At 43.5% G+C, this 27,547-nt stretch overlaps 1 protein-coding gene across 1 annotated transcript; it reads left to right on the top strand.

Moving 5' to 3' along the window:
- Positions 1-86: 86 nt before the first annotated feature.
- ACER2 (alkaline ceramidase 2) lies at positions 87-22,028 on the top strand. The gene is made up of 6 exons (XM_087741690.1): positions 87-1,056; positions 7,450-7,564; positions 8,467-8,608; positions 11,224-11,361; positions 17,978-18,115; positions 18,796-22,028. The coding sequence occupies exons 1-6, from the start codon at positions 592-594 to the stop codon at positions 18,980-18,982; spliced, it is 1,185 nt and encodes a 394-aa protein (XP_087597816.1). The 5' UTR covers positions 87-591; the 3' UTR covers positions 18,983-22,028.
- The last annotated feature ends 5,519 nt before the right edge of the window (positions 22,029-27,547 follow it).

Here is a 27,547-nt window from a genome sequence, read left to right as displayed (position 1 = left end):
TGTGGCGGCGCCCGCAGGGCGGGCGGCGGAGTACGCCTCTCACTGGCTGTGCTGCGGCACGAGTAAGGAGGGCCTGAGGGCCGCGGCGGGCGGGACCAGCCTGTCCGGGCGGCGGTGGCTGCAGCTGCCCGCGCGGAGGAGGGGAAAAAAAGGAAAAAAAAAAGGAAGAGATTCCTTGCAGATTTCGCTGACGATAAGAAAGTGCTGTTCGATGTCGGGACGAGCAGCAGAGTCGTAGCGGCTCCCACCCGGCTGTGCTCCCCACCGCTACCGCCGGCTGTGCGCGTCAGGCGCTGGGCCGGCCGGCGAGAGGCGCGGGTCCCCGGGAAGCGCCCGTTCTCCGGAGACGAAACCCCCGGTGCCCAGCGAAGCAACAGGCCGGCCCGCGTTAGCCTCTCGCGTTCGGCAGGGGGTGAAAGGCTCACCCGGCTGCCTCCCCGCCGGCGCCTGTGTTCTCAGCCCGCAGCAGCCCGCCCCCCCCGGCCTACAGCCGCAGCGGCGGTGGTGGCGGCGCTCCCCCTCCCGCCTCGCCGGCCGCGCAGGAGAAGGCGAGCGGCTGCCGCTTGTTCCCGTCAAACTGCTTGGGCGAATATGCTTAAGGCGCACAAAGGGGGGGGGGGGGGCCACCCGTGTGGGGAAGCGGGCTCCTCACAGCCGCCGAGGGAACAGGGAAGACGCGCCTCAGCCCGCCCGGCTTGCAGGAGTCCCCGCGGGCAGACAGCCCGGCCCCTGCCATCCACCGCCCCGACTGCCGAGCGGGCAGCGGGGCGGGCCCCGCCGAGCCGGGCCAGGCGAGGGGCTGCCTGGGCCGCCCGGCAGGCGCGGGGAGGCCGCCCCGCCCCGCCCCTCAGGCAGCCCGAGGCGCGGCGGGAGGCGGGCGGCAGAGGGGGGGAGGCAGGGCGGAACGGCCGGGCTGGAGCGGCCGGGCCGAAGCGGCGGGCGGCCGCCATGGGCGCGCTGCTGTGGTGGGACCAGCTGCGGGCCGGCAGCTCGGAGGTGGACTGGTGCGAGGACAACTACACCATCGTCCCCGCCATCGCCGAGTTCTACAACACGGTGCGTGGTGGCGGCGGCGGCGGCCGCCCGGCGGTGCGGGAGCGGCGGCCGTCTCGGCGCCGGGGGGCGGAGAAGAGGCGCCGGCTCGGCGGGGCGCTCGGCGGCGGGGCGGCGGGTGGGCGAGCGTGCGGCGGCGGGCCGGCAGGCGGGTGGTCCCGCCAGAGCCCCGGGGCTCCTGCTGCCTGCCGAGTCCGTCTCATGCAGGATTTCCATGGGGCTGTAGAATGCCCTTCTGTCGCTGCCGGCTTCTTCCTTCTCCAGTCCCTGGTACGGCCGAAATTAAAGAAAAATGAGCGCTTTGGTGTTGTAGGTCTGAAATCGGGAGGTTTAGAGAGGGCTCGTGTCAAGCCGCTCGGTAAACAGTGGGCAGCGGGCCCCCTCCTCGCCTGCGTCGAGGCTTGGGGCAGCCGAGCCCAGAACTTGTGGTGCTGGGCTGCCCCTGTCCGCTACCCGTCCCACAGGTGTCAGCCACTTCACGGCGTGCAAGGCGGTGACGGATCAGGGAAAAAAACATGTTAGCCACCTTGTTTGGAGGCAAAACTGGGTTTCATCCGTGTAGGTTTGGCTCCAAGAAGGCAAAGCTTTCAAGAACAATCTGCCTTGAGGTTGCAGGATGAAGTCAGCAATGTGCTTTTTGAAGAAGAGATTTAAGAAAGTTTGAGAGGGTTTAAGAAAGTAGCTGAAGAAACGAGGGAGAGGGAAGAGGACTAACGTAATTATTGCTTCCTTCCAGTAAGCCATGGTTCACCCCTGAGTCCTCTCACGCCATCGCAATACCTTTCAGCTGCTGGAAGGAACTTGGGAAAACATAGCCCCAGCACCAGAGCCAGACTTCCCTGTACCATGCATCTTGGAAAGGGAGCAATGCTTCTTACATCCTGTTGATGTAAAGAATTGCAGTGACAAGTAGATCCACCAGAGTGAGATAATGCGTCAGGCTTTCCAGTAATTTGCCTTTTCATGAAAAACACATGTCCAGGAGTGAACCCTGCAAAAATTTTCTGTTCTGTAGCAGGTGGTGTGTGCACGAGTGAGAAGCTTGGGCTTCTGCTTTGCCTCCTTTGTACTTTAAAATGGTCTCTTGGGTTTTTTCTCCCCAATTCTATCCTTGTCTGAGCTGTCTCTCCCTTTCAAGCTGTGTTTCTTTGACTGCTAACATCCAGTGGAAGAAAGAATTAAGTGCCTGGCTTCACTCACTGGAGTGTGTATCATGGGGGTTGCCACGCATATAGAGCAAGTAATTCACACACAGGGTGTACGTTGCTAACCTGTTGTTATTTCTTATAGTTTGCTGCCAAAGTCGTCTGGGTGGTGGCTGGTCTGTGCCATTGGAGAACGTTGAGGGTGTGTGGGGGAAACTGCTTTCTTTGTGTCTGATGTCATTGTGCAAGAACCAAAAACAAAGGGAGGAAAAGGCCAGGATAAACAAGTTTCATGAAGACATCAAGTGTGTTTTGGAGCCAGCTGTGCAGGGGGATGGGTGTCATTGTGACTGGACTGAGCTGATTAGCAGTGGTACAGAAGTTTGCAAAATGCTAGGAGCTGCAGGTATGTCTGGATGAATAACTGAGGTTGCAGACAGGTTAACAGAGAGACAGCAAAAAGTTTACCGTGAAGCACGCTGTGTTGCGGCAGCTGTGTACGTATCAGTGAGCTGTACACCGAAAGGGGAGGAAAAAAGAGGCTGTGTTGAGGGTAGTTATGTTTCACCTCTCTTCAATAGTAACAAGTCATTGTAAGGGTTTGACTTCTGTGTTAGCAGCTTCTGAAAATTAAGTGGCTTGCAGTGGATTGATGGGATTGTGGAACTTTCCCCCCCAGAAAACCAGATGCTCACAGGACAGCAGGGAAATTTTGGACCTACTCTTAACAGGCACCTTAAGTGGAGTCTAAATTTTGTTCCTTCTAAGATGGTTCAGTTCTGACTCTGGCTCGAACGCTCTTGAAGCTTCAGGAAGGACTCTTCAGCAGACCTGAATCTGGCATCTGGGTCTTTAAGCTGTAGATTAAAACCTTGCTAATCTGTATTTTAAACTGTCACAGCTGAGGTCAGAGTTGTAGTTGAGGTCTCACGCGGTATTCACGTAAGCACGAAACTGGAACAGCTTATCTGAAATGTATTTTTAAAAAATCATTAATTTATTCTTGTGGGACTCAATCTTCATATGTTATGCATAAATTTAACTTGATTTAGTTAAAAAGCAAACCAAAACGCTCAACAGGATTAAATCAGTAGGAATATATCTGTTCAGAGGTTTAGTACAAATTGATCGGACTAGTTTTTTAAAACATACATGAGCTAGACTGATGCGATTTTTTGTTCAGGCCTTAACACTCTCAATAAAGAGGCCACGAAACACTTTGTAACTCAAATTGAAAGAATAGTTATAGGAAAACTAGCTTCTTTTTTTTTTTTTTTTTTCCCCTGAAATGAGTAATGTGTCCTGATGCACTGTAACCCTGCTCCAGAACATAAACAAATGCCTCCACATGATCAAAAGAATTTACCCTGTGCAGAGATATTTACAAAAAAACCTGTTGTCTGTGTTTTAAACACCTGAAGACAGTAACTTTTCTGTTGCTAGTAAAGTTAGTGCTTTGCAGTTCAGTATGTTGCATTCAGTTGTGCATGTAACACATATTTCTTGCCAAATTTCCATCTATAGAGGGAATTGCCAGTGTTTTTATTCCTCTTCTTTTGTTCCCTAGTGGCATGGAGATAAAAGTTTTAAAGAGCTATCAGATAGTCTTAAGAGTGTGAGAGAATGCTCGTACTCTCTCTACATCATCTTTTATACTACGGAAGTCTTTTAGTGTATGTGACGGGCATGCTCATAGATCAGGATATAGAAGGTACAAACCCTCTGAACTCACCGAGAGCCACTTAGTCCATTTTTGCTTTCTCCTCACAAGGAGGTAGTGCAATAACCCAGTGCTGTGGGGTTGAATGCTACAGCTGCTGTCTGGGAGACGTACCAGATAGTAAAGAATACTTGAGCTTTGGTAGGACTGCCAAAAACATCCTTCGTCAGGACTGTGGCCAGATGTGAGTGAAGTTATGTCGTCATGATCTGAGCAAGCCTCTGGCATTCCCTCTGTGGCCCATGTCCTGTATTCCTTTCGTACAGTTAAGTAGTTGGAAATTAAAACTAGAAGTCCAGAATTGTATGAAGCCAGAGGATGGACTGTTACTGATGGACTGCTTACCTTTTTTCCAGAACTGTAACTTTTAATCATTGCCTTTTGCAGATCGCAAAGGAAATTCTCTGTACCACTGTTATTAATTTTTACACTAATCTTAACTGTATCAGCATTTGAATTGTATATTGTCAAACTATACATGCCAACTGTGTATTAAGTAAAAACTTGCAAGTGCCACATACTTCCTGAAACCGGACCCAAATGGATAGGTGCCTCACTGGCTTGGAAAGGGTGGTGTTAACAGTTGCAGTATTATCTAAGGGTGTGGTCCTCCCAGGGAGCCAGGCTGGTATCAGAGAGTGAAATCCAGCAGGTCAGTTCTAGTGTTGATCTAGTTGACACTGAGCTTGAAACTAAGAGAATTTAAGCAATGTGTTTCAGAATATGTTCCAGAGTCCTGATTTGAATATAACTTGTGGAAAATATTATTTGTGGGATATGAGAAACAGAACTAAGCTATTGCATGAGAGATACATGATTATCACATTTTTTGTGAGCTTAATAGAAAAGAATTTCAATACTAAAATTATTTCAACTTTAACAATATTAGGAAATCCTCCTGGTGGCCATTGCAAAGAGTACAAGTCATAGCAAAGCTTGAGGTTGCAAGGGTTTTCTTGCATTTGCAGGCAGGACCTTAGCATGAATGGGAGTTCAGTGCCAGAAGAGCACTACTGTAGGGCAGAACTGCTCCCTTGTTGTCTAATCACTAGTAGAAACCTGCATTGCTACAGGTATGGTAAGTAGGTGTGTTTCCTTTGTCATCTTGTTCCTAGGCAGAATAAGGACTTCCTAGCTAAATTTTTATAGACTCTGATCACCTGGTCTGATTTTCTTCTTTCATCAGTTCTAGCTGTAGAGATGGAAAGGTTTTCTTGCACACCACTTTGTTTATAACCATCTTATTTTTTCCCCTTGACACCTCTCTTTGGCCTAACTGTGGCTAAAAGCCTAAAATGTCTAGAGCACTCCCAGATCCCCAGCGGACTTGCTCATATTCTGTCATCCCTGCTACCAGTCACTGTGTATGCTTCCTACCTGTTTTGGGGGTGAAGGGAGGCCTCCTGCTCTGTGCTTGTATCAGTACATCGCACACTGGGATCCTGGTCCATGGCTGCATTCCCAATGTTGCTAACAGTTTCTGCTGCACAGAGCTGGTGGGTTTTTTATTAATGGAAGATGCTTGAGTGAGCCTGTTTGGTTGAATGTGTAGGTTGGTTTACATGGATTAAGCAAATTGATCTGCCTCTTAAAAATCTGCTAAAATAGGATATTAATTTATAAATAACTCTTTGGTCTTTACCTTGCCTCCCCAGGGTTGTGCAGTATACTGCCCTCTGACATTGCCAGGTGCCTCTGTTGTCAGCCTTCCACCATCTTAATTTGTGAATGACAAAGGCAAAATTTGCCGCCTTGGTGGGGTGAAGGATTTCCTCAAGATGAGTCCCTTTATTCCTGCTGAAAAGGTGCTTGGTCCGTGGCACTGTTCATCAGTTGGTGCCCCCACAGGTTTTTCACATCTGGTTTATGAGGCTGGCTTGTTATGTGGCAAAACACACCGTAGGAGCTGGTGATTGGTGAAAGGATTCAACCCTTGCATTGGTTCAGAAAGGGCAGTCCAGCAGGAGGTGGCTCTCTGGCACCTTTCACTGGAGTGACTGGTCGGTGTTGTGGCCTGACTGCAAGGAGCCCTCTGCATTAGCAAGTCCTTGCTTGGGCTGTGTGCTGTTACCAGGGTGCTGTTGGCAGAGATTTGCATAGTATTTGCATTATAAACTGCGTGGGTGATGGCTCTTTTGAAGTATTTTAATGAAATCTAAAAGCCAAGACTTTAGAAGGAAATGCAGCTTGTCTGTGAGGATGTACCTTTAGCGTGAGGGAAGGTGCCAGGCATGAAGTAGATGGTGCTGAGAAACTGCTTCTGTAATTATTGCCATTTTGAATGCCAGCCTAGGAATATGTTTTGATGAGCCTTGCAAATGTTAAATGAGATGCGTCCATTTTAATCATCGTAAGCTCTGTTCTGAGACCGTGTTGAGTCAGTGATGGACAACAGTAGCTGAATGAACAAATGCCGCCTTCTTACGTCATTCTTGAATCCTTTCTCCACTAGATTTTCATTAATGTCAGTAAAAGTTGTAAGTCTCTGTGAAGAGGGGATCTGTCCCAAAGGAGTGCTCTTGTCCCAGAGTTGTTTTCTATGTCCGCTTTAGGGGAATGTTGCTGGAGATGATTTTCTCTTGTGCTTGGGCTAGGCAGGGGAGCATGAGGAAGCTGAGGCTGGGGAACTCATCCTGTCCCACATCCCGTTGTGAAGCAGCAGTAGAGTCTTTCCGTAACTGCTCAGTTCATAGTGTCACGGCTGGCTCTCAGCACTGGCAGCTCCTTCCAGGGAGAACCAAGTGATCGCTACAGTCACAGCTCCTGTTAATTGTGGTAAAGTGTTTTCAGCCTTTAACTAGAGAATCAGGCTTTGGATTGTTGGTAAGCAAGAGAAAATATGTCTTTGTTCAGCTCTTACATACTAAATTAAAAAAAGCTAGCAATGATCTGAATTACGAGACTTTTCACCTTCTTATAACTAGTTTTCAATCACATTCAGTTGTTTCTGTAATGGAGAACCCAGACAAAAAATGAAGTGTGAAAGAATTTCCAGCTTCAGGGTCTCTTTACCCTGCACAAAAAGGGTTCTAACTCTTTTTAGCTTAGCTTTGTATTTCAGACCTTCCAGACTATAGCTATTGCTCATGACTTGACTTCCACAAATCTAGATTAGCCCTGTCTAGTGCCAGTACTTCTAGTGCTTTTTCCATGCTAGGCTTCACAGCCATTGAGAGGACAGGTCGCTTGACAGGACATCCTGTTCCTCAGCTGCTGCTTTTGTAGGCAACAATTGCGTATTTCTAGACTCTCAATAAAATTGCTCTGGGAATAGACTTGAAAGGTAATTCAAAGATGTGACTAGCCACATTTTACGTTGCTTAAAGTTTTTACGCTGTTATTAGTTTAATGATGTTAAACAAAACAAGTTTGCAAAAACAGATCAGCTTTGGCAGAAATTGAGGGCCATAATTTGTTGAGCTGGGGCTTTACTGGATGACACAATGTTTTTATAGATGCCTTAGGCGGCCTATGAATATTTAAGGTTTGTTTATTTTCTGTCCTTGTGATACTGTTTTTTTTTTCCCCTAGATAAGCAACGTCTTGTTTTTTGTTTTACCACCCATATGTATGTGCTTGTTCCGTCAATACGCAACCTGCTTCAACAGTGGAATATATTTAATATGGACTCTGCTAGTTGTGGTTGGTAAGTTGGTTAGTCTCTGTATGCCTGCTCGTGCATGAACTGAGAGAGGCAATTAGTTTTTCCTGTTTGTGCTTGATTGTTTTGCAAAACAAAGCAATCCTGACATCTACAGAGGAATTTGCTTGTACTTGCTTGAAGCTGCAGCAGCCGTTGTTTCAGAAAGGAAAATGCCTTTTGCAATTTGAGGTTGGTGGGAACTTTGGCCTTAGTTTTGTTCCCTTCCTATCCTTCCTTTGCATAACTTATTTTGTTTGTCTAGGCTTACTCTACAGTAGTGCTGACCCTCCTTCCTCTGTTGTTGCTTAAATGAGAGCTGAAAGTGTCCGGCACAACTGAAGAGGATAACAGGTTTTGCATTGTAGTGAGAAGGCCCAAAGGCTTAGCTGTTTTGTAGATGTGAGATTCTTAAACTTTTTCATTCCTGGAGGCACTGAGAACTTTTAAAGGAATAATCAGAGCCCCGTGGGGCAGTGTGACACTTTCCGCCTGTAAACCTATATCATGGAGTAGTCATCAGATGCTGCTTTTCATCTTTGTCTTACCTGTTCTTGCACTATTGAGAACATTCAGAAACAGTATTTGCCTTTTATTTCTTAATTGATTTTGCATTTAACTTTACCACCTGATGTTTTTTCACATATATCTGCTTTTCTAGTAGAAGCTGGCATCTTGAGCTGCTGCTTTTGTAATGTGTTTGCTTCGTAATGAGTGAGGTGCTGATGATTTAGATTGCCTTCTTAGGGAACCTGGCATTTGTTTTCCAGTTTTCTTTTTTTTTTTTTTTAACCTTTTCTAGACCAAAGGATATCCACCATTTGCTATGAAGTTCTTAACATGAGCAGTGTGTTTTGGTGTATACAGTACTGCAACTATTCATATTGCCTTTTGATTGATTCTTCCAGGAATTGGATCTGTTTACTTTCATGCTACCCTCAGTTTCCTGGGCCAGATGCTGGATGAGCTGGCTATTCTCTGGGTCCTGATGTGTGCTCTTGCCATGTGGTTCCCTAGGAGATACCTGCCCAGAGTTTTTCGGAATGACAGGTAATTATACAATCATACATGTACACTTTGATGTTGCTTGAAACTTCTTATGCTAACACCTAAACCTGCATGTAATGGCACTGAGCTATCATCCAACCTTACCACTGCCACCACTATCTTTTCTCACTCCATTCTCTTCCTGTTGCTTGTATCTCAGCCCATTTTGTTCAGAATTCCTGAGTCTGCAGTTGCTGCAGGTTTACACCCTGTAACTTTAGATCTTGGGATGAGGTGACTAGCCTCTGGAAGTGCCTCTTCTTGTTGATTCTAGGGAGACCTTTATATGAGTAGTTTATATAAGTTGCAGCTAAAGTAAAGTGAGAGACACCCTCTTTACCTCTTCCTTTTGTGTATCCTAAAGTGTACATACAAGCAGACCTATGGAAGTCAGCTGAATTTTCAGCTGAATATTTAAGGCAGTGGTTAAGGATGGTGTTTAAGTATTCAAAGGCTAAGTGTTTAGAAGCCTATTGTTGTAAAAGGCTTTTTTTTTTTTTTCTTGCAGGATTAAAAAAGGCGCATTGTAGCCAGTTTAAAGAATCTAGTTGTGGTTTGTCCCCCCTAAAAAAAATGTGCTATAATCTTTGTACACATTTTTCTTTTATGCAGTAAAGAAGTTGAGGTGATGGAGAGGTTTGAATGGCAGCACCAATGTTCTTCTCTCTGAAAGTTGCTAAGGCTACTGCCTCTTGCCTTCTTAAACTGTAACTATATCTGGGGGGTTTTCATGTTTTTTTTTCCCCTTGACGTGTACCTGATTAGAAGATGCTGTGGGGGAGAGGGGAGAGAAGGTTGATGCCTAGATTGACCATTCCTCATAATAGCTTGCACTGAGAAAAGTGTATCTTGACTTACCATGTACAGTCTATGCAGTCTAATGGCTTTGTCATGGTGTGAATTTAGTACTTCAGCGAGTTGCAACACAGTGCTATTACAGGACACCATCAACTTAACTAACAAACAGGTTTTACTGGGGTGTTTTGGTCAATGACATGATTTTTAGACATTTAGTTCAAGTGAAAAAGAGTTCAGAGTCTTGAAGAATTTCTGTGACTGCATGTAAATTATTCCTCACAAGTCTAAGGGGGGTCATTATATGTCATCTATCACTATCTTCTGATAGTGTGCTGGGTAGGTTCATAGCATGGGCCAAGAGGTTAAACAGTATGCTTTTTAAAAGGAATAGTAACACTTTTGGGGTGAAATCCTGTTTCTATTGAACTTGATGTTAAAACTATAAATAATAATCTCCCAGGTTATAACTGATTCATTAAAATACTGAGATGAGGTGAAGGATGTCCCCTATCTTAAATTTCTCAGAACACTTCTTCCTGAGAATCTGTCAAGGCAGTTACATGTTAAGGTCTTAATTCCTTTCTGAAGTGTACAGAAGAAGGACATACTGGGCAACAAACCCTAGTGCAGAACAGGTTTGGTTTCTGATTTTGGTTTTTTCTTTGCCTAGCTAATCCTCTGATATTATATCTATCCTGTGCTCACTGCTGTGGTCTTCACTTTCTTCATCCTCATCACACTCTGGATTTTCAATGCTGCAAATGTTGTTGTCTACCATGACCAATTTGTGGTCTCTTTAGTCATTAAGGCATTCACGTCAGATCATAACTTCCTACTTAAGTAACTTGTTGCCTTCCAGCAGAAGGAAAAGCTTTAAAGCAAAAGGCAGATGGAAGGAGCTAGGTGAAGGTGAAGGTGATGACACTTGTAGCCAGGGAATGGTGCTGCACAAGTATACTGAGACCCTACTTCAGACATAGAATAAAGGACAGAAGAGCCATCCTTGGACAGAAACTAGTTTTATAAAGCTATGGGCCAGTAGTTGAAGGGCAATGTGATGATCCTCTGTCTGCCATAGTCCTGCCACAGACTGGAAATGCATTGTTTAAACTCCAAACTTGAGGTTTAAACAACAGTGAACATATATTTAATTTAAAAGTTGTCAGGCTATCTATACAGGGCCCAATTGTGATTTCATTTATGGTAAGAATATACCAAACTGTAATCTTTAAAAAGTGTGGGAATCCCTCACCTACTGTTGAATTTGGTTAAAAGAAATGTTCTTACTTACCTTGTAGTTTTCAGTGTCTTTAAGGCTTAAAAGAGATAGAGGAAAGAAAATAGACTGTAACATGACTCTAACATTGGGGCATTAACGGTAACAAAATATCCTAAAAATCCATGTTAAAAGAACGAAGAAAGATGACACAACACTGCTTTGAGGAAGTACAGTGCTGTGTGCAGAGATAGACTTGTTCCTGACTTATTGTGGGAGGAGGAAGACTGGAGTGTCGCCTCTGGATTTTGAAACCAGTGATCAGTGTGTGTGTGTGTGTGTGCACGTGTATGTATACACACACATGGCTGCTTCAGAAGACCACAGACCCTCAAAGATTTGTGTATATGACTAGCTCTGCATGCACATGCAAGTCTGTGCAAGATCCACATCCATTTTATGCGCATTGTCGTTGCACCTCCTGACCACACATAGAGAAACCTAAATTTTGTTACATTATTAAAATAATTTTAAGATTTCTGGTTTTAGTAATTAATAGTTTTTAATTAAAAGCAGTTTTTCTCCTGAAAAACAACTTATTCAGGAGCCGATTTAAAGCTGCTGTGGGTGTCCTGTCTGGAGTTACTACCTGCCTCGCCTTCATTAAGCCTGCCATCAACAACATCTCACTAATGACTCTGGGTGTTCCCTGCACAGCTTTGCTCATTGCTGAGTTGAAGAGGTGAGTATGTTTCTCCTGAATGCAGCATTGCCGTCTCAGATCCTTAGGCCACTGTGTGATGATACACTAGATGTGGCTTCAGTGCTTGTGACAGCAGATGAGAAATGCTTCTCCCACATGCAAGCACACATCTGGTATAAATTTGCTCTGCCCATTCAGACATTTTGGGCAAGGATGTTTTTTTTTTCCTAGGCTATTATACTACGTCAGATATTATCTGTCTTCTTGTGACATATCTCTTGCTGCAACTTGATCCAGCTCAAATTTGTTTGTTTATTGTGGAATCAGGGCAAGGATTTCACTCTACTGACAGTGTTTCTGCTATATAGTCTGCATAAGGGTGAGGTGATTGCATGATCACGGTCTGGGTACTAGAGGGAATGTGGAGCAAGGCCCCAGCCTGTGTGGAAGATGTTCCAGCTCTCAAAGTTGTACTGTGACCCTTACACCATTTTGTCTTCTGACATGGGTAATATGATGGAGTCAGACTGACAAAGATAAGGTTAATCACTAGGTTGTAGAGGATAGCTATCAGTCAAGGCCTATAATTTCTACTATAAAACCAGAATCTAAACAGAGAAGAACCTGAGACTGATATTAACATTTTAAAGAGTCCTACCATGATGGCGATACCGGCAGCTGTCCAGAGACTTTTTTTTATTTTGCATCTCTTAACCCACTGAATAAAGGACCAGGCGAGTACCAGCATATGAACTTGTCCTTTCCCCCTCTTCTCCAGTGTATGAGAAGGATTTTGCAACTCATGTTGGCTCTTACATATTGCATATGTAAATGCCCATTAAAAGAAACAAGAGTAGGACCAAATGTCTGCATTCTGGCTGCTGCTGTTAGAACAGAGATTCTCTTGTTTGCTACCTTACCCAATTCTGCTGCTGCTTCTCCATACCGTGGAAGCCTCTCCTAACAATGTTTTGTAAAGGTGTTCATGAGTCTTTTCTCATTAGAAATCCTGCTGGGCAGCATTTTTTTCTGTGGTCAAAGAAACTCGGGGAGCAGCGCACAAGTTAGTTGTAGACAGTAGTTGTAGGTCAGTAGTTGAAGAATGTTGGTGGAGGTGTCTCATTTTGATGAAAGTACCAAGGAACTACTGACAGGGCAAATGGAGATCTGGTTGTGGCGCTGAATAATTTATGTGAACTCTCTACATATCAGTTTTCCAGGCATTAGCTCCTGAGAAACTTAAAAGGATGAATAGTTAGTGTCTCATAAGTTTGACTACTGTTGCATCAAATCTAGGAATTGGTATGCCTACAGACATTTGCTTTTTAAAACTCCTTCTGAAAGGTCGTATCTTACAAAAATGTGTGGAATTTCCCTGTCTGTTTTTTGAGAGAGAATTAAGGACACGGATAAACCTTCTTTTGAATTAGTGATTAAAAAGGGACCTAAAGTGACATATGGCCCTCTTAATTGTGCATTGGGATGATGTAATACCTATGATACTTTTTGATGAATTCCTACATGTAAAAGGCAAATAATTAAAGGTTTTATTTTAAGCTATGCTGATCCCTAGGAGATTCAAATGAGATATATTCTTGTAAACCCAGAGGAGGGGAGTCATCTCATCCCCTTTTACAGGAGAAAAAATAATTAAGCATTATTTAACATGCCTGTGATTCTCCCATTCCCTACTAGCACAGTCAGTAAGGGGCTACACATCCAAGTTCTGGCAGTCTGCAGTGGAAATTTATCTGTGAAACAGGTGTTTGGGGAAGGAAGGAGAAAAGCCTCCAGAGCAGCCTTCCGTGCTGAAGTTTGTGATGTGTTAGACCAAAACTCCCTGTTGTTATTCCTGTTCTAGGCTGGTGTCAATCTTGTACAGAATTCTGGTGAATCAGAACCACTGTGTTTTCAAATGAGAGTTTTCTGCCTCTCGTTTGTCCTTGATGAGGAGATAATGTCACGAAAGAGCATTATGTTCTTAAATGTGGAGCTGGTAGGGTAGAGTGAATGCTAGGAAGTATTGTGGGGGGGAGATGATCAAAACCGCAAAAGCTAGTTAAGTGCATACTTGTCCTTGAAAGACAAAGAAATTGTAAAACTTTATTCTCATTTCTGTCCAAACAAATCCATTCATTTGTTTCATAAAAAAAAAAAAAGAAAGCTCTCCTCGGGGATGGTATCAGGAAGAAAGTGGATGTGGATCCTTTGTTTTGCTGGTCCAAGCCAAATAACCATTGAGATTATAATGTAATCAAATTAGTATGATTTAGTGAGTCATCATCAGGCATGTAACTACCTCCATGTGCAGATAGATGCTAGAATATTTTTGCTCAGCTGACATATGAGCCTTGAGCAGTGAAGGTTTACCCTAGCTTCAGGTCTGTGCATTCATATTTGATTTTCCTCCTAGAAATCTGGCTGAGGGGGAGCCCTGCTTCACTGTCGAAGGTTGCTCACAGTTCCCTTGTTTCCTTGACTAAAAGGTTAAGCTAAGTTAAATATGTAAAATATTCCTTAGCATATAAAGGGAGATACCTGTGTCAAAAAGAATCAAGCGGTTCATTGACATCCAGCAACTTGCACTGGTTTGAAGAAAAGCTGGTATGTTTTGATGGGGGTGCCATGACACAGGAAGATAAAGCTGCTGGAAGTGTGTACCAGCCCAGTCCCTCAGATAGCAAATGGCTGGGGCGCACCAAACTGCTGTTTGTGTTAAACCAAGAGCACTGTGCGTTGTATAGGCAAAAGGCGCAAATGGAAATGCAAGCTTTGTGGGGTCCAGTTTCTTTCAGACTAGTGTAGGGAAGGAGCATGCCACAGATCTCTGCACAGCAGCAAGAACACCTCTTTTAGACCCTCAGCTGACAGGTTCTGTTTCAGTGGTAGTTTGAATGATCAGTGCCCATGTCTAGTGAGAAATAAAACAAATGGCTCAGGTCCGTGTCTCTTGCCAGCGTCCAGGTGGTATTTGCATTACATCTCCGAATTGTGGTAAAAGCAGTGGCGGGTAGGAAGTTTTGCAGTCCCCTGTCTCCTCAGCAAGCCCATCCAAAGCACAGTCAATGCAGGAACTGAAGACTTTATGATGGGTGATCAGAGAAAACTTGGGAGTATTGCACAGATCAACAGTGCTCTCCACATGGCGCTTGACTCTTTCTGTCTTAGAGTAGTCTTTTGCAGTACACCCTGCAGCATCTAGTCTTAAGTTTATAAAAGTAAATTGCAGTACCTGATGGTAGTACTGAGCAAGCCTGTCATTTCGATCTACCATTTCTATGGCTGATCTTGCGTTGGGAAAGTTTCTTCAAGTCAGCTTTCAGCTTTCCTTTGCAGCCTTGAACAATTTGAACCATGCATGTTAATTGTCCTCTCCTCTTGGTATTCAAACTAGTCAGATACTGACAGGCATGGTCACTGACTAAAGGAGCTGGATGTTTGAGGCCAAGCCTCTTATCTTAAATGGCATGCAGTTGCACATGTTTGTTTATGTCCTTCAGACAAGTCCAGGAAAGCCTCTGTGTTCTCAATACACACACCCTTTCCTCTGTCGGAATGCATTGGAAAATGAGGAGGATTTACCAGTATAGTTTTACTGATAGAACTGTGCCAGATCTTGGATGTATTTCTTACTGGGGTGTCTCATAATGGAGTGTAAGGAAGAATGCCTGTAGCTGTGCTCTGGCACTTGATAGGCAACTCAAAAATCTCCTTACCCTTTCTTTTCTTCATGCTCCTTGTAGCCTTTTTAAATTTAAAGACACTATTTCAGAGAAACAAGCCTTTTTTACAGTGTGCAGCACAGACAATCTTGAAGCCATCCTGGGCAAGCCCTGCCTCCTCTGACTGTGTGTTGGTGGTTTGCCAAACGGATTGGAGGATTCAGGCCTAAGAAAAAAGCCATTTTGGTTTATATGCTATGTAGAATATTAAGTTTTGTGGCAGTCATGTAGGTGTTTTTGTTATGAAAACAACTATTGTGATAGCTTTCTTGTGGAGGATATTACAGTTTAGTCAGTAGTTGAAGCACTTTTTTTGAATTATAAAGATAGGTGTGATGATTTTGAATGCAACATTATTTACAGATGGCTTAAAAAAAATGCCAGACCCTAAAACCAACTGTGCAAAGGACACTGGAGAAAATCCTCTGTCAATAAGATTAGGCAGTTGGTAGCTTTTCTGTCATTAATCCGGTAGCTATAAAGGTGCCTTCTGCTCAGCCTTAGGAGTTCCTTAATCCCAAATGCCTGTTAAAATGTCAACTGAAATAGCATTTCAAGAGTGAAAAAAATATCCTACAGGGAAAACTCTACTAATTCTTTAGCTTGCAATACACCAGAGCCAGGTATACTGCTGCTCCTGCAATACATTCAGAAAAGTGTTTGTGGACAGAGCACTCTGTGTATGTTTTTAATTTTTCTGAATGCTTAGCCAGGCTCTGTTAGCAAAGCTCCAGTACCAGTGGCAGTTCTGCTTTTCCACCACTGGAAGTGGAATGCAGGAGTCGTTCTCTGCCCCGTCCTCCTCCAACTGAGTAGCTGAAGATCATCTCGCACGTGTGGGAGGGTGTAGTGACAAATTTTAGCTTGGGGAAAGAGCTGGCATTACTACTTCCCTGACAATGAATGCAGGGTAGCCTGTGGCTTGCAGGCTGTGTGTGGCCATGGAGATAGCAGTAAATGTTGGAAAAATTAGAACTCTGTAAATGTATCAAATGACAACAACAGGTTTCAGGCTGACAAATATTTTGTGTGAAAGACAGAAGGACCAAAGAGCTTTTTGGTCTGTGTGGCACTGGGCTAGTCAGCTGTCAAGGACAGTCATGTATAAAGAAGATCAGGGACCATAAATACACATAGTAAAGATGTGTTTGCCTATTCTAGCTCCCTCCTCCAGGGATACACATTTTAATTGCTTCTGAGTGTCACAAAGAGAAGTGTCCCTTTAAATGACCTGCTTGCCAGGCATTGCTCACCCTCCAGATGCAGTGAATGAGCCCAAGAATTGTGTGGAAGACAACTGGTGATTCAGTGTCTAGTCTACTGGGGTTGACTGGATTGGAGCAGAGAGAAAGGTTGGCTGGTGATCTGCTGGAGAGGAAGAGGCATGGAGACATTACCAGTAACTTTTTGGCAGAGATGTAATACGTAAAAGATGAGTGTGGATTAGAGGAGCCACTCTTGAAGACCTTGGGACAGAGGAAGGGATTGTGGGGCACTTGGCATTAACTTGTTTTCCTTCTAGGATGTATAAGGAGAAGACAGGGGCCTGTAACCCTGATGAAGGCTGAGTATTCCTTGTTATACTGGCTAGAGATTTGGGTTATTGGTTTACTCTTGAGATGTAGCTCAAACAAGTCACTTTAAACAAATCATTCTGTCTTCTGATTAGTAGGTTTGGGAGTGCTTTGAGAGGTCATATCAGAAAAGCAGTTCATTGAAGCAAGAATTTTCCAAGTGCACTGAATGGTTCTCAGATCCCTGGGAAATTCACCAAGAGTTTAACAACAAGAACAAGAAAAAGCAGGGGGGAAAATCCCAAATCATAGCTTTGTTCTTGCAGAAGGCAGAGGAGCTGAACCATGCCTTCCCTTGGTCACGTAGGGCTGGTCACGTCCTGATCTAGCATTGCTTTATAGATATCGGTAACAGCAGAGCTGCATCTACTGGCACCAAGAAGCGTAACCCCAAAACAGCAAGTGTAGGTACACAGCAAATTATTGACTTTAATAGCATTTTGGGACCTGAAGATTATATTGATGCTTCCTTTGTCCTGATTTTACTCTTTTGAGCAAAGCTGCACAGTTGTTAGGATAGTTCCAAGACATGGAAAAGAACAGAGCATCATACAGGGAAATAAAATTGTGAGCTTTTGAGTAAACCTGCAACACAGGTAATACTATGCAAGTATCCTGGCATCTGCTGTTGTGTTCATTGATGGTCAACTACAGACCACATTGCATGTGACCGCAGCAAATGGTTTGTGCTCTCTTTCTCTCTGGTGTACCTCTGTATGAACAAGTCAGGTTTCTTGTGCAGGAAGAGAACTGCAGCTTAGTCAACAAGAGGAATTCTGTCTGAGATGTGGATGCCTGTGCCATCTACTAAAGCATGCCCTCTGAGTAGAGGCTCCTACATTAGAAGTTCTCTGGAACTGTTACATTGTACAATACTAACTTTAGGGGGGAAAAATCAACTACCCAATTAAAAAAAAAGCCTCATCCAGTTCTTTTTTTTACTAGTCTTTATACAGTGACAAACAAAAACAAATCTGAGCACTTGCTGTGTGGCTGGTTGTTACCAGACAGTTACAGTGTGTTAACTAATCGCTAGTTGTCCTGGATACCTCTCCCTAGGTATGGGAATGCTTTGATGTTTGCCCACCATTTGCACATTGGTATTTAAGATAATACCCAAAACACAGCTACGGATTGAAAGGTTTGTTTTGTCACCTCACCACTGCCTTGCATCAGAGCCATATTTATTGTAAGTAAAGTTCCTCTGTTAAGGATATTTATGGTGGAGCCATTTTAAAGATGTGTGCCTGGCAGTATGAATCCTACCCTAAAATACATACAGCCAAAAAGCATCAAGCTGCCATTACAAAGCAAATTTTGTTTTGTTTTATAACAACTTACTTGTATTTTTCTCCTCAGGTGTGAAAACATGCGTGTGTACAAACTGGGTCTCTTTTCAGGTCTTTGGTGGATGCTTGCACTTTTCTGCTGGATCAGTGACAAAGCATTTTGTGAGATCTGGTCCTCGTTTAACTTCCCCTATTTGCACTGTGTATGGTAAGTGTTGTGTATAAACTCCACAGTTTAATTCAAATGTGATATGTCCTCACTGCATTACCCTTCTGTGCTGCCTGATGGCTATTTCTGGTTAGTGCTAGATAGAATTACTGGTAAGATTTTAAGCCCAGAGCAAGTCTCATGCTATCCAAGGTGGCAGATTTAGGAGTCTCTTTGGCCTGGTCAGATTCTTCAGACTCAAAGTTCATTAATTATAACTGATTTCCTTGCCCTACTGGTTACTAAAAATCTCACAGCACTGCTCAACTGAAACAGTGACTGTGAAAGCTTAAACTTCCACTGTTAACAACTGAGGGTGAAGTGGGGGAGCAGTGAAGGGGTTTGATGCCTTTTCTCTTTTACCACCCAGCAAATTGTGCTCTCTTATTCAAGGTGCCATATCTCAGCATTTCTACGCAAACCTGTCAGGTGCAGAGAGGCCAAAAAGCTACAGCCAGTTTAGACCAAGTATAAGCTACAGTTTTGTAGTTTTCCTTATTCTCAGTATTCTTTGCCTGCATGCAGAGGGCAGACAGCAATGCTATGGGGGACTCAGGGGAAGGTGCTGAAGGACAGACTGATTTTAAAGCATGGTGATATATTTGATTGCTTTATTGAAGTCATGTTACTGATTTTCTCTTTTTTTGGGGTGGGGGTTGGGGGCGGGTGTCTATTCTCAGGCACATTTTGATTTGCCTTGCGGCGTACCTGGGCTGTGTCTGCTTTGCTTACTTCGATGCTGCCTCTGAGATCCCTGAGCAGGGCCCTGTCATAAAGTTCTGGCCCAGCGAAAGATGGGCGTTCATTGGCGTTCCCTACGTCACCCTCCTCTGCGCACACAAGAAGTCACCTGTGAAGATCACATGAAGTTGACCATGGAATGGGGATGGAGTTTCAACTTACATTCCAGCACAGACAGTATTTAAATAATGATAAATGAATTGGGTTGTATTTTATCTTCTTCCTAAGATATGCAGCACTTCAGGTGTCATAGAAAGAGGAGGCAAGTGTGTTCTTTCCTCTCTCTGGAGAGGAGAGAGGAAGCAGGAAGGTGGAGGCTCTTGAACACAAAAGTAACCACTAGCTTCTCTGGTTGGCTCTGTTTTGCACTGTGTTTTCAATGTAGCATTTCTCTTGATAAAAGCTCTTTCCAAATACCAGGGTCAAGAATGACATTTCTGCAGTAGGTCACCTCTGGTGCTTGATTCACTTCTTTTGTAACTTCTGGCTTAAGGTCTTCTTTGTGAAAGAAGCCAGTCCAAGATGCCTACATGCCGTCCTGTGTCCTTCTCAGCTCTGATTGTGATGTGATTGCACATGGCCACAAGAGTGTGCTCGAAGCACATGCTCCTCCCAGCCTGGTGTGTAACACAGGGAGGCCAGCTCTTCATCACATTGGATCACGGAGTATGTGGTTGCTTCCCCAAGTACAGCAGGAGGCCAGTACAAGGTGATTGCAACTGGGTAGCTGGATCAGTGCAGTTAGGCAGTGTAAATGCAGGAATAGCTGACAGAAGATTCAGTCCCTAAAACTAAATAGGATTTCAAGGGTTTGGAATTTTTCTGTATTTCCACTGACCTGTGGACATTCTATGCTGCATATTTCCCTCTTACAGAACTGTCACAGAAATCCCTCTCTACCTCTGCAGACACATTTGGTCTTGAATTTGGCGTTGAAGCTCACACAGAAGCGTTAACGTTAACTTCAGTAAGAGCTCAAGTCAGCATGGATTGACAGTGTGATTAAACTATAAAAACTCGTAGGTGCCTACCTGTATGTCTAATTTGAGAGTTGACTTCTCACCAATGCATTGCAAAGTGACATGAACAATAGTCCAGTCCTCTGCTAGTTATACTTAGGAAAAAAGTAGATAGCCACTTAAAAACCAAGCTGAAGGCTTAGATTCAGTGATCAATGAAATGTGACATTGAGTCTTGCATTCTAACAAAAGAATAGTAGATTCAAATTTTCTGTTTGTTTTCAGCCTGTTTTGTAAAGATAAGGGATGTCTAGATCCATTTAGTTTTAAGGTTATACTTTGGGGTTGAGGTTCAGGAATGGCTGTGGTTCTTGCAAGCAGTTTATGCTAGGTGTGTTTAAAAAATGATGAAAAGTGCAGGCATATTTTTCAAATATTAGCAATTGGAGCTGCTAATAGTTGCAAGTCTTGGAGAAAATAGGGTCTGCTTACATTCCACCTAATATCAGAACTGTAAGTGAGTAAAGGCTTTGGATGTACGCTTTTATTAATAAGTGATACTTCCTTTTGAATATTGCACCAGGAAATACCATTTCCTCTGTGCTATGCTAAGTCTTATGTTGTATTTGTTTATTATCACTGTGAAAACGTACTCTCTAGGGTATCATCTTTAGGTAAGTGGCTTTCAACAAAGAACTTTGGGGTGAATTAACTTTAAAGCATCGTGAAACCTTTCAGATAACTTTTGTACTCAAATTTATGCTTAGAAAAGAAGAGCTAAGGTGTATGCTGTTACACTTAGAGCAGAGTTTTTAGTGGGAGATATGACTGTCTTCTTGAGAACTTCAAAGTGGGTAAGTAGCCTACTGTCATATTAACTGATGGATCATAAAAGCAGCAAAATCCGTCCAGTGGAACAATGCAGATATATACTTGCTTGTAGATTTGTCTGAGAGAAATGTGGTTTTTTGGACACACAGTCATATAATTTTTGTATGAAACTTGTTTGTAAAAATTCATACAGTAATATTTTTACTCTTTGAAACACAGCTGCTTTTTCCTTTTCCTTCCTCTCTCCCTAATTATGAAATGCTCAGTTTCAAACACTTCTCAGGTGTTAAAAGTCATATGATTACATCCTTATACAGATAGGCTTGCTGGCTGGAACCCAGCTAAGGTTACTGATGCCTGCCATGGCCCTGCTTTGAGTAAGATTTTTCAATATTGTTTGCTAAATTTTTATGTTATGGTAAATAAGTTCTTTTCAGTATTGCTTGGGAAGTTAGTAACTGCAGACATAACGTACTACTCAAAATGACTGAAGCCTTCCTACTTAATATTTTGTTTGAAAGCAACCTCTGACTCAAAGGGCTCTAATCAGCCTGCTGTCAGCTGCTGTCTTCTGCTCTGCAGAGTCTGACTGCTCACAAAGAAGTGATTTTATAATTTAAATAATGGCAGTAGTGCATTCAGCTATTGCAGAGGTGAATGAATGCAGGTACAGGCCAAGAATCATCTCCCGTAGTTTTATTAACTAACCTCTAGCCTTCGTACTCTTCATAGGAGATTGTGTGGGCAAAGATCACTATCTGATATTCAAAGCTCCACTGTAGAACTGGTTGGGAGTATTCCACTGTAACAGCAGCCCACCACTTTTAGATGTAGCTACTGCACTTTACATTAAATTAATATTAACTTACATGTTCTGACAAAAGCTACATTTATTTCAAAAAAGAAAAAACTTGCAGTTTTTACCAGATTCACAGCTTTACAGATTGCACTTTGGATAAGGCTTCAGTTCACAATAACGTTAGTACCCAAAGAAAGAAGTGTGTGGTTGGTATACAGAGGGGTTTGTGCACTGCCCTGATCATACAGATGAATAGACATGCGCACAAGTAGCTGTATTATGTTGGAGTATAAAGTGATGTATATGCACCCTCAGGTTTTAAAGCCCCAGAATGCTTTCTTCCCTTGCTGGCAGGAAGTGAGTGTGGGTTCCTAGTCCTTAGGTTCAATTAGTATTTTAGTTTAATTGGTGGGATGCAATAGTGTGTTGAGCATAATGTATATCCTGTATATTGGCGTGTGATATCCGTCATTCCTTGAATGTTAAACTCTAGGTTATTTAAGAAAGGGTGTTTAGCTCTCAGTGATGGCAAACACTTGCCCAATTCACAGTCACTAAAAACTCAATAAATAATACTAAAGGAGTGGTGGTGTTTGGTTTTTTTTTCCCCATCTCTGTTGAAGTCTCTATACTGAATGTTTGTGGAAAGCATGTAATACTTTGCAACGTTAAATTGCATTCAGAATAAATATCATTTGCCTTTTCATACATCATATTTGTGGAGAAGAATGCAGCTGCCAGTATAATGCCTTGAAGTATAGTAAGGATAACTTCTCCTTCACACAGGTAACAGCAGTTCTGACTCTTAGAGGGGGAGGGAGACTGCATTAGATAGAAGACCATTAATTGGTGAGATAGAGATTACTTTGCTGAGCAAACTGATTTTTTTGCAAGTAGAGCAAATACTTGGAAAACTGCAGGCCCATGAATCAACAGGGACAAGTAGCAAGAAATGGCAGAAAATGAGTGGTCGGTATTTGCACAAATCCAGCAAACTGGGTCAGAGTGAGTATGTCTGGGAGAACAAAGTGTGAATCTTCAGTATTAGTTACCCAAGACTCTGTTCCCAACTTAGGGAGGGAGATAATGGCTGTATAGTAGCCTTGCACCTGCCCCTCCTCTCCTGTCTCCCCTTTACCACACTTCCCCTTGCTCCATGTAAAAGGCCTCCTTTGAGACATTTGCGCATCCCTATAAGCCAGTGTGATCGGGCTTGAAATAACTGTTGTGTGAAAGCATAGCTATAATTCAAGAATGTTACTCACTCAGTGTTAATGTCTGCAGTTGGCAAGATTTCAAAAACAGCTGGTGGATTGGCTTATATATCCTCTTGTCACTCAGCCTGCTCTATCTGGAGATTATTGACATGGTTTCCCATAGAAACAAGGGGAACATCGTCATACCACTGCATTTCTCTGGTAACTTCAGAGCTCCTGGTTTATTTTGACCAAGTCTGACAGAGGCAAGAGTGTGTGTGACAGCAAGACAGATGTCAGGTAGAGAAGCCAGGCCTCTGAGACAAGCTGTCTCAAGAACCATGTTAAAATAATGGAGAACTTATCCAGGAAGGAAACGAAAGCAATGCTCAGGTTCTGGATGGGCTTTGATTGCGGCTCATACCAGCTGCAGCATCAGGAGCCAGTTACACATGGAAGGAATTTCACAGCCTTCTGTTCCAGACATGGGGGAATTACTTCAACGTAACACACACAAACCTGCCTTTTCCTCCAGACTTTTGCGGTAGAAACTTCCCCAAGAGGGGCAGTTGGAAATCTCGTATCACCATACACTTCGCTGTCAGCTGAACACAGTGCAAGCTGAGAAAGACTGAAGTTTGAAGGAGGTGACTTCTGTGCCCACAAACTCAAGAACCATAAAAAACTGTAAACTCACAGCATATAATAAGGAGGTGAGTAAGAGTTTGTCAAGAACAAGTTGTGTCTACCTGATTTAGTTTCTTCTGCGATAGGGTATTTGCTGTCCCTGTGGCTATGGAAAAAACAGTATACTGTTAGATTTTCACACTGATAAGATTTCTAGCACTATCTGACACGACATTATTATAAAAGCGCTAGAAAACCTGGGTTTGATAAAAATTCTGCGGATTAGTGTGAAATTGTTTGGATAGCTGCTTCTGAGCTGTTCTGCGTGGTCCATCATAAAATCAGAAGGTGGTGTCAGGTGGAGTTCAGCAGGGAGTCTCTCCTGGGTCACCTCCTGTTTAATTGCTCAGCAGTGCGCACGTGGAAGGTATTGATAAACTAAAGTCTGGGAAGGTTCACGAATACCTTGAAAAACAGGTCTAAAATTCAAAGGTAGCTTGCTGAATTGTAGAAAATTGAACAAAATTGAGTAACAGCAAGGTATTACACATATATAGGCATCATTGACAACACAATGCAGAATAACTAGGAAAGCAGCAGTTCTTCATACAAGAAACTGAAGGGTCAGGGTGCATCAGGAGCCAAATATGATACAGTAAGGCATCACTGCATTAAAAAGAAAAAAGATAACATCATACTGAAAAAAAAATCTGTAAACCAGGAAGAAATCCTTTCCCTCAGAGAAGAATAGCAACGAGGATTACCAGCAGTTGGAAAAAAAATGGCCTGTGTGGAGAAACAGGCTTAGCCTTAAAAATCAGTGTGAGATGGGTGTTAATAGGATGTAAGTATGTAGAAGGAAGTGTGCAAAGATTCAGACAGGGCATTAGGAGAAGTGAGGTGCCGGAGGCACAGGACTAGACTGACTGTGGGGGCTCAGAACCTCTGTCTCTTCATAGAGATAGATATTTAAGGAGCAGTTGGAGAAGCTATAGGCATTTATATAGGCCATGGGCATAGCTGATCCTGCCTTGGGACAGGGGCATGGGGTAGTTCCTGACAGTGTGGTGACTCGGACACTGAATTTTTTTCCTCTCATTTCTATGCTTACACACACAGGCTGGACACAGAATGGATTGTGGACAGAGCTGGAGAGACAAGAACGTGGCCTGATTGCCCTGGCAGGGAAATACCAACTGTAAATACAAGCATCTGTGCTCTCTGAAAAGACTGGGCTTTGTAAATTGTCAGTGCCCCAGCCTATTTCCCATAAGCATGATCACGGCTAGACCTTCGTGTTCCTGGACTGTCCTAACTTAAGAGTCCACACAAATCGCAATGGAAATTAATTTCCAGTAATGCTCACAATGCTTACCAGTGGGAGGGGACAAAGGGGCAACCCAGAGAAAATTCAGTGGTATGTATACTGTGGAGCACACATATTTAATCACTTTCCTAGCCCATATTCTGACTGGTTCACTCTCTCCTTGCTGCTTTTATTACTCTCAGCATGCAGAAAGTTGCCTAGAGAGACACTGCCTGCTCCGTGTCCAGCTTTCTCCAACATAAGTACTTTTCTTTTAAAATGTATGTCTTCTGGAAAGTTTACCATTTCATTCCTGATGCAATAATTAGTTCAAACAAAGCAAAGGCCTATATAGAGGCAGCCCAAAGCCTGGCTTTCTCAAAGCACAGGCAGAAAAAAACTTGTGTTTTCTTGCCTATGCTCACCCTCAGGCACACTGTGTCTTTTAAGCTTTCAATAGCTGATTTGTCATGTAGGGCTGACATAGGATGTATTTCTCTTAAGCCCAAGAGGAATATGACTGGCACAGACCCTGTAGTATCTGGATGCTGTCTGAACCTTAGCTTTGTCAAGAAGTTGGTCCCTGGTCACCATTTTTATTAGCTGCCAGGACTTGCTCAAACTGAGGGGCTTTCCCCTACCAAGGACACCTGACATTCCCTTGTTCAATATTCTAATCATTTCAGGGGTCTCAAAGGTTCCCAGGTCCCTGGTTCACAATTCAATTTGGGAGAATTTGCCCCAAGAGACTCAGCAGTAAGAGAAAGCATGCTGTATGACATAGCTTGTTGACCACAATGTACTTGACTGCCAATTTAGAAACCAGATTGCACGTGTCATGTTATCACATATATTAATTCATTCAATCTGTGACTTACCAGAGTTACAGGATTTATCTTTCTGAAGAGCTCAGTGTCAGCTTTTAAAGTGTCAAAATGCAGACTCCTTTTTAAAGCATCTAGCTTACTTCTCTGCATTGTTTTTAGAATTCGAAAAGAAGCTCTGAAATTTGAAATTTCTCTACATCATTATTAACTATTCACGTTTCTTCTTCATATGCTTGACCAGAAAAAAAAGAGGTAACCAGTGAGTAGAGAGTCCGCACAGCATTCTTTGAATTCATTGGTTTTTACACGTGCTTCTGCCAGAGTCTGGAATGGTCTACTGAAATAGTCTCAATTATCTTTGAAAAGTTACCAAAGGAGTTACTCCTCCTCCTCCATAGCTTCTTACAAAACATTGAGAAGTACTGTGGTTCTGTCTCTACTCCCATTACCCCAAATATCTTTGTTTATGTCAGGGTTCCTACCTCAATGCCAAAGTAAGTATAGCACCTTTATTTTGTTGCATGGATTCTGTTAGGTCAGTTAATCCTGTAAAATTTATTTTTCATTTATTTCATAGACTATATGAAACATTCTTACAATTACAAAATGATCAGCTTAATAAATACTAAAGAAGAATGAAAATACCTGCAACTCAAAAAAGCAAGAACAAAATTCTAAGCAAGTTGTTTTGATGCTCTTGTTCTGTACAATCTTGGTATCAGCAGGGAACATGGAGAGTTCAAGGAATCTAAAGAGTCTGGAAGTTCTTTTTGAATGACTTGCATGGGACTGGATAAAATGTAAAACATATTTTGGTCAAGAAAGAACAGCACAATACAGTCAGGGCATGGAAAATTCAAGTGTTAAAAGACACATAGTAACTACATAAATACAAAATGAAAGCAAAAAGAAATGGATAAAAAAGTAGACATTTAATGTAAAGAGGTAAAGGTTATTCTAAAACACTAAATACACTCAATATTTACATTATTGGCTGCAGGACCTCACTATGTTTGAAATATATGACTTGTATCCACATAGTGTCAGGTGCTCTTTCTCCACAGAAAGGAAGCTACAAGCCCTTGCAGATGCTAGTTTACATTGACAAGTGAGTGACAACCGAGAGATCAGGCTCAGCCAGCATGGGTTTATGAAAGGGAGGTCCTGTTTCACTAACCTGGTCTCCTTCTATGACAAGGTGACCCGCTTAGTGGATGAGGAGAAGGCTGTGGATGTTGTCTACTTGGACTTTAGGAAGGCCTTTGACACTGCCTCCCACAGCATTCTCCTGGAGAAGCTGGCTGCTCACGGCTTGGATGGGTGCACTCTGCGCTGGGTTAAAAACTGGCTGGACGGCCGAGCCCGGAGAGTGGTGGTGAATGGAGTCAAATCCAGTTGGCGGCCGGTCACGAGTGGTGTTCCTCAGGGCTCAGTACTGGGGCCGGTCCTGTTCAACATCTTCACTGATGATCTGGATGAGGGGATCGAGTGCACCCTCAGTAAGTCTGCAGATGACACCAAGCTGGGTGGAAGTGTCGATCTGCTGGAGGATAGGAAGGCCCTGCAGAGGGACCTGGACAGGCTGGATCGTTGGGCCAGGGCCAACTGTATGAAGTTCAACAAGGCTAAGTGCCGGGTCCTGCACTTGGGTCACAACAACCCCATGCAACGCCACAGGCTGGGGGAGGAGTGGCTGGATAGCTGTCTGTCGGAAAAGGACCTGGGGGTGTTGGTTGACAGCCGCCTGAACATGAGCCAACAGTGTGCTCAGGTGGCCAAGAGGGCCAATGGCATCCTGGCCTGTGTCAAGAATAGTGTGGCCAGCAGGACCAGGGAGGTGATAGTGCCCCTGTACTCGGCACTGGTGAGGCCGCACCTCGAGTACTGTGTTCAGTTTTGGGCCCCTCACTACAAGAAGGACATCGAGGTGCTGGAGTGTGTCCAGAGGAGGGCAACGAAGCTGGTGAAGGGTCTAGAGCACAAGTCTTATGAGGAGCGGCTGAGGGAGCTGGGGTTGTTTAGCCTGGAGAAGAGGAGGCTGAGGGGAGACCTTATTGCTCTCTACAACTACCTGAAAGGAGGTTGTAGCGAGGTGGGGGTCGGTCTCTTCTCCCTAGTAACAAGTGATAGGATGAGAGGAAACGGC

The sequence above is a fragment of the Nipponia nippon genome, unplaced genomic scaffold (genome assembly GCF_047370975.1).
Source record: "Nipponia nippon isolate SJK-2023a ecotype South Korea unplaced genomic scaffold, ASM4737097v1 scaffold_8, whole genome shotgun sequence".
Taxonomy (NCBI): domain Eukaryota; kingdom Metazoa; phylum Chordata; class Aves; order Pelecaniformes; family Threskiornithidae; genus Nipponia; species Nipponia nippon.
Note: the sequence above shows the minus strand (reverse complement) of the source record. Positions and strands in the feature narration are given on the sequence as shown.